The sequence below is a fragment of the Poecilia mexicana genome, unplaced genomic scaffold (assembly GCF_051168715.1).
Source record: "Poecilia mexicana isolate PSO_F unplaced genomic scaffold, ASM5116871v1 scaffold_13, whole genome shotgun sequence".
NCBI lineage: Eukaryota > Metazoa > Chordata > Actinopteri > Cyprinodontiformes > Poeciliidae > Poecilia > Poecilia mexicana.
Genome location: NW_028263382.1, coordinates 22288366 through 22301435, shown reverse-complemented (window position 1 = coordinate 22301435; position 13070 = coordinate 22288366). Strand labels below are relative to the sequence as shown.

At 38.1% G+C, this 13070-nt stretch overlaps 1 protein-coding gene across 1 annotated transcript in view; it reads left to right on the top strand.

The window, feature by feature from the left end:
- pdgfd (platelet derived growth factor d) overlaps nt 1-10724 on the top strand; it is a 65460-nt gene extending 54736 nt beyond the window's left edge. The window contains exons 6-7 of the mRNA XM_014998806.2: nt 2192-2409; nt 6690-10724. Of these exons, the coding sequence (XP_014854292.2) occupies nt 2192-2409; nt 6690-6824 (353 nt within the window). The 3' untranslated portion in view covers nt 6825-10724. The remainder of the gene's footprint in view (nt 1-2191; nt 2410-6689) is intronic.
- Nucleotides 10725-13070: the final 2346 nt, after the last annotated feature.

The following is a 13070-nucleotide window of genomic DNA, read 5'->3' as shown; positions in this document are numbered from 1 at the left end:
AGTGTTTTCACATAAACATTGAGAATGTTTTCTATAACACACAGACAAATAAGGAAAAATTATGACTGAGCATGCATTCCAAGTAGGACTTGCCTGTCTTCTGCTCTTTCACTAAGGATTTCTGCTTGAGCCAAAACAATACTAAAATGTAATACATTACCACCTTAAAAACAAAGACTTTTTTTTCTGACAAAGCAGCTGTAGACATGATCATGTCGAGCACCAATCCTGACTTCTGAGTGGTTAACAGGCCTAGAGCCCTGTTTTTCTGAAGTTTAGTCTTTATACTCTAGTTTATTTTGACAAAACTGCCTCCATCATGGTGAAGTGTGACTTGTGATGTAAATGCTGCCTTTGCTATGTAGTGTGTTGATCATTACCCTGCTCACTACAATCACAGACCACTCAGCTCTGTGCTGATTGTTCTTCTCAGGTTTCTGTTTTTTTTTCTGTTCCACTCGTCCTTCAGAAGTTACATTAGATTATCCTTAAGAGTATTTTTCATGTTTTATTTGGCTGATAATATGTAGTTTGTTTAGGAAAACAAAACCAACTGATGTTAACTGTAGTAATGCAGTGATAAAGACATGTTCGATCAAACTCGATGCTTTGGAGTTCTTCATTTCTTTAACCCATCTCTTCAAATTCATTCTTATAATATGTAATTTCCATCATTATGTCTGATCCTTCTCACCTCCCTGAAATGAGGCATGGCAGAGGGTCTTATGTAGACAAATGAGGCAATTTTGCAGCAGACTGATGACAAGAAGAAAGACCTGAATCATTAGATTGATCTTTGATGAATTACAGCCTCTCTGCTCAGCTTCGCTTTCTGTCCAATAGTGTGTTGTCTTTCATGTGCTCATCTAACCATCCCTGCTATCCATGGTTATAGCGTTACGGCATTTGTCCTCGTAACAGTAAGAAGGACTTTACCTCCCAGCCATTTCATCTTATCGATTCCAGTGTACAGTATGCCTTCACAATATGTATGTATAGATAGATCTGCTGTTGTTTTTTGTGATTATGTGTATTTATCAACTTATGTCAACTGAAAATAGTCTAGATAAATGTTCTCATAAATGTTCTCTTTACACCAGGGGTGCCCAAACTTTTTGAGACCAAGATCTACTTTTTCTGTCACCAGCCGGCTGAGATCTACCTCATAACACGAAGATATAAAAATTGTAAATGAAACTCTATTGACTTATTTCATGTGCAAATATCCATCAGTCATAGCAGACATATTAAAGTGATAGAAAACCTGATGCAGTTTCTCCCTCAGTGAGATTCTGACACTGGGAGGAGGTTACTGGTTTCAGAAGCTGGTTCCAAACCTGAGGCCAGCAGGTATTAATCAGTTATGGTAGCTCTGAACTTTGGTTTGATGACCTCAATATGAGAAATTTCAGACTGATAGGAGGAACCACAGAGCTCTGTTAAGATAAAAGCACATCTTATGAAGTTGGAATATTTTTCCTCCAACAAGATCCAGAGGAATGTAAAGTTAACACACTAAATACATTTTATTTATTTTATAAAAACACGTCATAAAATAATTCATATCAGGCTCACTGACCTCCAACACACCAAACAAAATTGCTTTTGAGCAAGGATTTAGTAACAGCGGGGAGGAATGAAACTCTCTTTAGACAAGAAGAACCAACAGAGCCAGACTCCATGAAGAGATGGAAAAATTAAAGAGTAGCAAAATGCTCTGCCTCTCAAACAGTACCATAAGCAAAACATAAGTCAGTCTGCACTGGAAGCAAAGTGAATAATATGGCACTGTGACCTATTTAAGATATGACAGACATTAATCTTTGAGATGATTGCACAGTATTTAGAAGATGCTGCTTAAATTATTTTCTGGGTTTCACAGAGAACAGACAAAAGGAGGGTAAAATCTGTCTTTGACTGCAGGAGTTTTGTGAGTTGATACTTGTAGTAAAAATGTAACAGAAAAGAATAGGATATACTTTACTGATCCCACAGGGGGAATTGCTTATTTGACGACAAGATACTCCATCTGTCAGCAATATATATATATATATATATATATATATATATATATATATATATATATATATATATATATATATATATATATATATATATGAGAGTCACAAGTTGTCTTGCAGAAAATAATCAGAAACTATTTTTTTCTCTGTTTTCTCTTTTAAATACCCAGTTGATCTGAATCGTCTCCATGACGACGTCAAGCGGTATAGCTGCACACCTCGGAACTACTCCGTGAACCTTCGGGAGGAGCTGAAGACCACCAACGCTGTCTTCTTCCCTCGATGTCTGCTGGTGAAACGCTGCGGAGGCAACTGTGGCTGTGGGACCAACAACTGGAACACCGGCTGCACCTGTCAGCCCTCGAAAACCACAACAAAACTACACGAGGCAGGTCCTTTTGTCATGTAACGGCGTTAGTTGATACACAACTCAAAGGACATAAATGTTAAATACATTTGGGGCTTTCAATTGATTTTTTTTTTTTTTTTCCCGAACTGCTCTTTTCCAGAGTGGAGTGATTGTACAGCTAACATCTATAGCTAATTTTACAACAACAAATCGAAACACAAGCTTTATAACATAGTGGATTATCCAATCAAAAGTCAGCATGATACGTACAAGTTCAAATGCAGTACAGTACATACACACCTAGACCAGGTGCTTTTGGTAGCAACCAACCACCTTCTTCCACAGTTCTTGTTTGATAATACACCAAAATTTAACCAAATTCTAGCGAGCGTGTTTGCATATATTTGAGCCTGTATATAGAATTGAATCGCATAGATTAGATAAACCACTAATAAAACCGCAGATGTGCACCTCAATCTTCTTTTTAAAACAGGTTTTTTTGTGTGTGTATTGACTCCATCATGAAGAAAGACTGGCTCAAATATAACATTTATGCATGTGATCAGTGCTTATAAACTCCCAGTAGAAATTGTTAATTCCACAATCTCAAAAAATGCCAAATGCCTGAATACGAAGGAATTTCCCCGAAACCCGAGTGAAACGATGACTGATGGTTTTATCCTGCTCAACAAAAAGACTGCAGAATAAATGTATTTTGAACTTGATGCCAGCAGTGTGTTTGAAAAAAGTTGGGACAAGGTCAAAGAGAATCCCATAGAGGATGATCTGTTCTGAGGTAAAGGATTCACTGCTCCATCAAACACCCACTGAATATATTTTAACCAGCAGAAACTTTTATTTTTAGATGAAAGATGGCAGACTTTAAGGAGTTAATTATCTTCAAAATATAATATTACCAGAATAGCCGCGTAATTCAGATAAATTCCTAAATTCATGGACCACGACTGAAAAGCACTGCGGAGTAGTTGCAGCTCTATGGGTCTTCAGGCCACGCGGCTTTAAAAACAAACATGACTCTGAAGTGGAAATGGCCGCAGGGCCCCAGGAACGCCACTGAAAATTATTGTTAGCGAGCACAGCTCATATGGAGCACATCCCAGCTGTCACAGGCACACAGCGTGCACATCGGACAGGTCGGCAGCGGAAATTTAAAATTCCTTTTGAAATCGAGAAGCCATCATGCTTGCTAATGAGCACAGGGACTAACAGGCCTGTTATCACAGCACAGTCAGAAGTGAACATCTGTTGTGATATATATTAAGTTACAGCAGTCCGTGTGGCTTGGCTAACTTTGACATCTCCATTAACAATGAATGTGCGAGTCTCCCAGCAACATATATTGCCATCGACATGGTTCCTGTTTCAAATTTCCTACAATCCACTGAAGATGGATTCCTGCCGTCCTACTTAATATAAAGTAGATTGGAAAATGTTAGTCATTTGAAACTACATCTTTTTAACTCCTTTTTTGTGCTTAAATTGATTTAGCTATAATATGTTTTTGTTTGGACTTTCAAAACGCCGCTGTTTGAAAAACATATCTCCATAAATCAGATGACCATTGAAAAGTTAATGTATTTCCTCAATCTGATTCAAAACACTCATATTTTAAACATTCATTACACATACATGCATAATGTCATTGGTTGTTTCTAGTTAGCACTGCGAGAAGGCAGAGGAGCATGATTTTATTTTTTTCACAAATGATCTGCCTCATATACTGTCAAGGCATACTGACGATTTAACGAATATGTAAAAACCACATTTTTTTGTAAGAGTTGCAAACTGCAGCTGTGATATTAATTAACTAAAAATAATATTAATTTAAAAATGTATTAATTGGCTTGATGCTTAATTGGATCACTTAATTGTTTTGACACAAGTGAGACATAATTTTGTTAAAAACCATATCTGAAAATACACCACTGTGTATGGAAAATTGCTATACGATTCACTTTTTGGTTGATCTCTAGAATAAATTCATTTTTCTACAATATTTAAATTTGTTGAGCTCATTTTTTATATGTAAGGATGTGCATGTATATGTACTCACAATATGAGTAAAAGTTTTAAATTTTGCCTTTTTAGTAAAAAAAAAAAAGACAAGCAAATACCCAAACTCAATACCTGTAAATGTGTCAGTGCACATCAAACACCCAAACAAGATCCACTGGTGAACATTCATCAGGGTTTTCAAACATGCACTTCTGTTTAACTTTCATTCACACTTGAGTGACTTTCTCAGAGCATCTTAAAAAGACGGCGAGAGAGTAAGAGGCTGCGCAAACGAAGAAATATATTGAGACGCTCAATGTGGGAGGAGAAGGAAGAAGAAGCTGAGCGTGTCGAGGCCGGCGCTGCATCAACAGCCAAAGCAACAGAGCACCAGTCTGGCTCTTTCTCTCCGCTTCTCATTTCCTTCCAGTCACTCCATCTTCTGAGCGTTCTATCTTCCATCCCCGTCTCCCTCTCCTTTCATTCTTCCCAATTCCCATTTTCAATTTGTCCCTTTCCAATGCACCATTCTTGCTTTTTAAGCCTGTCATTCATTTCTTTTCTCTCGCTTCCCTCCATTTCTTTGTGCCTTTGTTCTCCTATAGCTTCATTATTGAAACGTGGTCCACAGGGCTCTTTTTCTGCCTTAGGCTCTTCTCAGAGTTAAAAACCACACAATAGGAATTTAGACAAAAGTGGGATTTGGGATTGTAATTGTTCTCTGTCCTGTGAGTGTGTTAGCATGTAAATGTGTGGAATACAGTCAAAAAATGTGCAAGCATGAAAGAGGAGCATTTGCCCGGATGAACAGTCAGATTTCGTGTCCTCATGAATATTTTTCTGCTATGAATTTTTTTGTGTGTTTGATGGGCAGCTTCTTCTGGATTTCTTGATCTCTTCGTGGATCTGTTACTGCTTCCTTTAGCAGCAGCTACTACTACTAAAGGAAACAGTAACTGCGACACACAAGTATTACTGACACTGCAGCTTCTGTGCTGGGAAGTCACACACACTATTTCCTTCATCCAGCTGTGTTAAATAAAGCCACTGCATCACTTATGGAGGAATGTGTGCTTCATCTTAAAATAGTTTTTGAGTCGTTGCTGCTGTTGCCTCGCAGCCAGACAGCACTGGATTCAAACCTCTGGACAGGGACCTTTTGTGATGAGTTGCATGTTCTCCCTGTTCATATGTGGGTTTATTCCAGTCTCCTACCTCCTATCCAAAAACCTTCCATTGTAACCCGCCTTAACGTGTGTGCAGGGCTGTCTGTCTGCCATGTGTCCGAGTGGACCTTATGATGGAGCGGCATCTGGCCAGTTGTTTTGTTTTGTAGAGTAGTCTCTAAGCACATTTATATTTCTTCGTAGATTCTGAGTCTCCTTTCTGTGCCATGTATTTGTTGGAAATATTCATTTTTTTTATTGAACCTGTATTGGGATCCCTTGGGACTCTGTCCTGTTTTCCAACAAAAAAACAATAACAAAAACACAACCTGGAAATAAGAAGAAACGAGTGATAAAATTCAGAATTTCCAGCATAGCTTGCTGTTTTCAGCCGTCGGGGTGGTTGTTGTACCTCGCATTTGTCCATCCTTATCTGTTTAAATCTTTTTAAAGTAGAATAGCTGCTGTAATACACAATTACTGAAAATATCACCAGACCACTCAAAGACATTTTCTTATATGTGATAGTTTTTTTGTTTTGTTTTTTTTTAATTCACCAAATCCCTTTTGAAGCCTCTTGCAGGTGTCCAAGTTAAAGGTTGTCAGCATTGCTCCCGTCCTCTGGAGTAAAGTTATTTCCTCCCCTACAGTGGTGTTTGATGGATCCTTGCCCACACTGCAGATAAATCTGGTGTCTCAGAGCACAACTGTAACGGCGTCATAATGTCATTTCGAATGAGTAAGAGAGAAAACCATCGTGGGTAGCTGTCTGTCTGAGAGAGGAGTGCGATGCACAGAGAGGGTACGGGACCAACCGCTCCGTCCCTCTGACCACAACAGTGATAGACAGGCCCACCCAGCACCAAGTCTGTAAGGACTCCGGTGAATGCAGCCAGCCAGACGCTCCACTTATAGATCAGCCTTCTAACTTTACATTATATGGTAAATAGAAAATACATCCGGTCTCCTGCACGATGTTTCAAAATCCAACTTTTTTTAGCAACTTGCTCCTTCATTTGGGTCTTTTGCTGCCAAAAATGCACAGGCATTCTTTCTAATTAATAGCAATAGTGCTTTCTGTTTGGCTCACTTGTTAAGTTTTCATCCATTTCTATCTCTTCCTTTTGTCTCCTGTAGGTGCTGAAGTATGCCCCAGAGACCACGCCGTACAAGCACCAGCAGAGGCAGCGGGTGCGCTGGGTTATTGATGAAATTTTCCTCTCGCATCATGAAATGTGCGAATGTGCGTGTCCGCTGCAGCCTCCTCGCTGAGACACTGATTCCGGCTCGTGCGTCTAGAACTGATGGATGAATTCTTCTTTTCCCTGTTTCGCAATGGACTCTATATCCCAAACAGCACCGCTGACAAACATGCAGCAGAAAAGAGGGCAACAATCTGACTGATGCACTGCAGCTTGCATTGTACAAAATGACATTTGCTTCAGAAAGTAAATGACTTTCTCTGAGCATAGATTGCTTTCTTCCTTTAGAAGTGGACAAAAGTTTCCGACGAAAACAATTTCTCGTGTTTCTTTACGCCTTCTCTGTCCGTACCAAATCTTAACTCGATGTACTGTGTCTTACAGGAGCATTAAAACCCTTCAACCTTTGTCACATTTTTGTCATATTAGAACCATGCATTTCAATTTGGGTTTTGTTTTGGGAGATTTTATGTGATAAATCAAGACAAATTATAATTGCACAGTAAAAGGAAAAGGACACACATTTCTATTTTATACTTAATAGCCTGAAGATTCCTACTGAGTCTGATGAAACCTGCACAGCACCCCCACAGTATGATGTTGCCACCACCATGTATCTCCATGGGTTTTTAGGGTGGTCATTGCTCTCCATGCCCAGCCTTTCAGCTTTGCTGGACAGTCATGTCTTGGTAGGTTTATGGTTGTCTGACATCATTTTCGAAATGATGAGTTAAACAGTTCTCCGTGGAACGTTGCTTGGAGTATTGTACCTCACAATTAAAAAGGGACATATTTATCTATGCCACATATCTTATCTCCTTCCTGTTCTTTCATTTCCCTTTCTTCCCAAACTGGTCATTGTTGTGGAAAGACAAAATGCGTAAAAGAAAATCAAGGGGTGTGAATATGTTGGTTTAAACTGAATAATGTTTTTCTTTAAAAGGAAACAAAAAAAAATTGAAAGAAATTAACTGTGTTGAAAGTCATTTTGGGTTTCAAAGGGTTTTACTTGATGCCAGTCTGACTTAAGTAAAACTAAATTTATCCAATGCACTATTTAAGCTTTCTGGGTTGTTTCATGTGCATGCATGTTTATGCATTTGCAGGGTTTTGTGTTTAATGACTTTTTCGAGACACTTCATGTCAGGAGGCTGAAATGAGTGAACGAGAGGAAGGAGGAGGGAAGGAGTTTGCAGAAAGTTTACACCAAAATAACACATTGCTAGTTGTGAAATTAGGCAAGCTAGAACCCTTCAGGTCTGAATTTTACAAACTTCACACAAACATGAAGTACAAAAAACATGAAGTACAAAAACATTCCCTCCAGGCAACCTTAGGCTCAAAACCAATATATGTGTGCAAAGTGTGGCTTTATTTTTGCTCAAATTTAATTCAAATGCACCCCTTGACTTTGAGTGTCGGTCAGCTCATTCACCTCAGAACACACATTCCCTTCATCACTCACCTTATAAGACATCAAAGAAAGCATCAGGTCATGCTGCAGTGCCATGCCCATTTGCTTTCCTGAGCATTCCTGGCATTCCGGCTGCTAAGCGAAATCCTGCTGCAGCGGATAAAGGCGTGAACCTCGGACCCCGAACACATTACAGAGGAAAGAGAGCTGGAAACACAGGAAGACCGACGGAGAGGAAGTTTTTTTGGAAAGGTGTCTGAACTGTCAGAACGTCTATTTGTAGATTAGCAGTGAGACACTTTCTGCACAAATGAGAGCAAGCCTCCCATGAAAACAGAACCCATACTTGAATGGGTGTGTGGGTGTGTGTCAGTCTAATAACTCAGGAAGAGACCCTTTTGTTTTAAAAGGTGGAGGGTTACGAACAGTCTGTGAGAGTTGGCAGCAGCTGCGGAAATGTGAACGGTCAGCATGTGCAAGGTGTGTGCATGATATCAAACCAGTCAGTAGCAGCAAAACAGTGTACTGTTTGCAAAGCTGAGCAAAATGTCTGTAAATGTGGTGAACTGTTCATCTGTCACTTTTCTTCTAACCTCCCCTATTCCACCTTCCTCGTGTGCAGGCTGGATTTCAACAGAGAAAATTAGATTTCACATGCTACCTCACCTCCAAAAGCTGAAAAACAACAGAGGTTGACATGGAGATGGTTCTGCAGTCAGACTGTAACCCAATCAATGCACGGAGTTTGCATGCATGTGTGTGATGCAAGACGCGGCTGTTCCTGGATATTTAATACTCTAATGTTGCAAGTTGGCCAGTCGTCACGTTTTTAGGTAATTTATACCAGGCAACACTGATAAACAAGTGTGGATTAATTTATTGGCTCCCCTTATAGGGACATGTGAAAATCCTCTCTGTGTTCCTTTGTTTTTAATCTGATGGTAAGAAGTTTAGACAACTCCAACTCTTAAAATGAGTACAATTATTCTGTTGATTATAAGAAAACAAGCGCAGGTGGTTGATACAAATAGAAATTTTCTTTAAAAAAATGTCCTAAGTGTTCACAGTTGTCAAATTAAAAGTGGAAAATATTTGATAAAACACTATTTCTCTTTAATATTTTTTTTTCTTATGTTTACTTTTCCTCTCATTTAAATTTCATAGTAGATAGGACCAGAGACATCCAGCAAGGGTAACTCATTCACTGAAGTTAGTGAAATACAGTAAGTGTTTGAACGTGTTTCTGTTCGGGGTTTTGTTTTATTATTTTCTTTCCTAAAAAGCTTAAACTTAGTCCCATCTGATCAAAGCACACAGTCCGAGTTATAGCCCAACTAGAATTTAAGTTTATAAAGTTTGGACAGGTGAGAGTTATTCTGCTGCGTCTCCCATCAGAAATCACCTAATGGCTGCCATGGGGGCTTTGTGACCCCAGGGTGACGCCCCATGCTGCTAACAGGAAGCTTTGAAGATGGAAGACTGAAGATTTGTACCTCCTTTACCATCCTGTTCGATGTCTGTAGTGACAAGATAAATATATGGTTCCTTGTCCAGCTTGATGCCAACCGGCTTGAAGAAACTGGCCTCTGTGTCACCTCACATTTCAAACTTGAGGGAATCAGGAAGTGAGGAACTCTTATCAAAAAGTGTAAAGAAAAAAATAATAATTTCTGGCTACCATATATATTACAAAGAAAATATAAAGATGGTAAATATATGCACAATAATTATTTGTATTCAAATTAAAAGTTGTATAACTTGACTTTTTTTTTTTTTTCAATTTAAGATTGTGGTGCTAGAATAATCTTAATTTTTTATAAGAGGGGCGACAAATGTGACTATCTGAGTACACGTGTGTTGCATTTGAAAATGAAGGGGAAACTCAGCGTTTATGAAAGGGACCAAACATTACCCTGTATGCAGCTAATTGTTTATGCACGCATGCTTTTAACTCTAGAAGGAAAAAGAAAGACAGACTGGGGTTAAAATTAGTGAGTGTAGCAATGTAATTGATATCTGAACATTTTATTGATGACACTAAGAAGAAATATTTTACACAACCTAGAGTAAATGAATGCAATCAACTGCAAATGTATGCATTGTAAAAACATGTGAGTGGATGTGTGTGTGCATCCTGTGTCTGCCACTTTCTTTGTGTTAACAGCACATTCCATTGTTAGCTCCAAAGTGACGCTTTTCTTTTAACAGATAAGAGTTTTTGTTTTCTCACGCAGTTCCTTACTAAAACCTTCACACGTTCACTTGGTTCACTTACGACAAGTAACGGAATCAGTGCCACACAGTTTTACTTTTTAAACAGATTTATTCTAATATTATTTTTTCTTCTGTGCAATCAGATGACTGCACTGTTGTCAACTCAGAGAAAGTTTCTGATGTCAGATTAGCAAAACAATGTCCTTTATTGCATTGTGAAAAATATATATATATTAATGACCAACCTCCATGCTTCTCTTAAGTAATTTATTGTTTCTTTCTGTTTTGTTTTGTTAAAATATCAGCTGGCTAGTTTTGATAAATAAAATATTTGAGACAGCACTGTGTCCAAATCTTTGTTTTATTTCTAAAAACTGTTTTTGCAGACGAAATTGGAGAAGCTCCAAGTTTAAACATGAGCGGAGGGAGAAAGTAAAAAGATACGGAGCAACAGATGTGGCACAATGACACAGAGACTCGTCTGTTGCTTAGGTGTCAAAGACCTTCTCACACACAGCTGACAGAGAACAAAGATCACCACGGTTATCCAAAAATTTGCTCTTATGTGTTATCTACCAGCTTCTGGTTTAGGAAGGGTGGAATAATGAAGAGATTTACTCTTTGTAATCTGGGAGAGGGAGTTTATTGCAAGAGCTGTAACTGATTGGATCCTTTGAGCTGCTATACCAGTTCAGTCAGGTTCATTAGATCTGGATTCAGATAACAAGGCTGTTTAGATGTTCCATCTATTGCATATTGATGTTTCAGAGCAGTGTTATTAGTTATCAATTAGCAATTAATGTAAGCCAGGTGTGTGTTATGGAAGTGTGACACCAGTGTTGGAAGCTCACAAAAAAGGAATAAAAACCATAAGTTTTAAGATTTGTACCATATTTGTTTATCCTTGATAGTATCCAATTGGGGCCTGCCATAGCAATGCATAGGAGATAATTGAAATGCCTTGCTAAGGCACCTATTACTCTACACCTCAAAATAACTACCACTTCCTTCCACCATTAATTCAGCTCGTACCGCTGTGTGCCCACCCCCGCCCCCACAATATATCAAAACATGCGACTGGATCTCAGCATGCGGGGCTATACTTCTGTTGGCATTTCGGGGTAACCATGGCGACGTAGTTAGGAAAAACAGCAAATTCTATCTCAAAACAGAGATAGAATTTTGTCTCCCCCTCTCTGTCTCACTCACACATGACAGTTTATGTGATAGCAACAGTGTTCTGTTGCTATCACCATAGCAATCTGTTGCTATCACCATAGCAACAGAACACTGAGGAGAGCAGTATTTCAAAAGAGCAGAATAATAATAAATCGTATGTTTTTTGAACAATAACAATATTTGTTGTCAATCTGTTACTAAGTGATGAGCACGTTTCCTGGTAACCAAGTGTCACGAAGTAAACATCTGATTTTTAATTAACAAAATTTACCAACTGTAAATTTTTTGTGTCTAAGCAGATAAGCAGTATTTCAAAACGGCTTATGTTTTATAAACAATAACTAATTTGGTGTTACGAAATTAGCTTTTTTTTTTCTGGTAACGAACTGCCACAAAGTATAAATCAGATTTTTACTTTTGTGTTGAATGCCTGTTTTATAATATATTTGTATTATAAGAACGCCTCCTCTAAAAAAAATACACTTGTATTGTAAAACAGATAGGAGGAGAAGTTTTGAGTACAGGCATTACAAGTTTTGAGAAGAAAAATACAAAGTTCTGCTTTCAAAATAAAAATGTAAGCAAATGTATTAAATGTTTTGAGAAATAAAGATATTAAATCCTGCTTTCAGATTGAAAATGTGTGCTCTTGGATTATCAGCCAAAAACATCTGCATTTTGCCATCTTTTTTTAGATTTGCTAATTTGTTGCCATTTTTTGGACAAAATCCCTTTTCATTACAAATAGCTATCAGAACCCCTTATATGGACAGCACAGTGGTTTATAAGCAGCTAATTTAAAAAGACTGTCCAACTGAAGGACATGAGACAATGTATACTGTTGCAAAAGTTAGCAGATCTTCAAGTTGATCCACAATCCTTGTGCAATTTTAGGGATAAATGAAAGTTCATATTTACTCCAGTTTATGCAAATTGTGTTCACTGGGTTAGAACATCTTCCAAACTGGCAACCAATTTGAAACGGCACACTGAGTTGAAGCCTGTCGAGAGCCTTGGAAAATACCTGCAAGCAACAGATAAAAACAACAAACCATTATAAAAGTGTACCTTGGGAGAGCAGCTGTGACATTAACTCAGAATTACATTTGTAATGCTCCAGTTAAGAAGGCCTCCTCTAAAAAAAAAAAAGAAAAAAAGAAACCAAAGATAAATGGTAGACTATAAGGTCCTCCTTGAAAACAGAGGAGGATCAAAAAATAAAAAGTAGTCTACTACAAAATAAATAAAACCATCTCTAATTTCCTAATCCTTTCCAAAAAGATAGTTTCTTGTAAACTTTTAAGAGGCAATGATCAACAGATTTTCTTTCTGGGATCTTGAATGTTTCTCACAGTACTTTTAACTTAGGTGTTGACAGCATATTGTATCATGTATAAAATAAAAAAAAAATGGACAAGTGTTCTGCCATAGTAGCTATAGTTTATCCCTTATCTTCAACCCACTCTACGGATTCCCTATCAAATTCAAGTCAGGACTCTGACTGGGTCA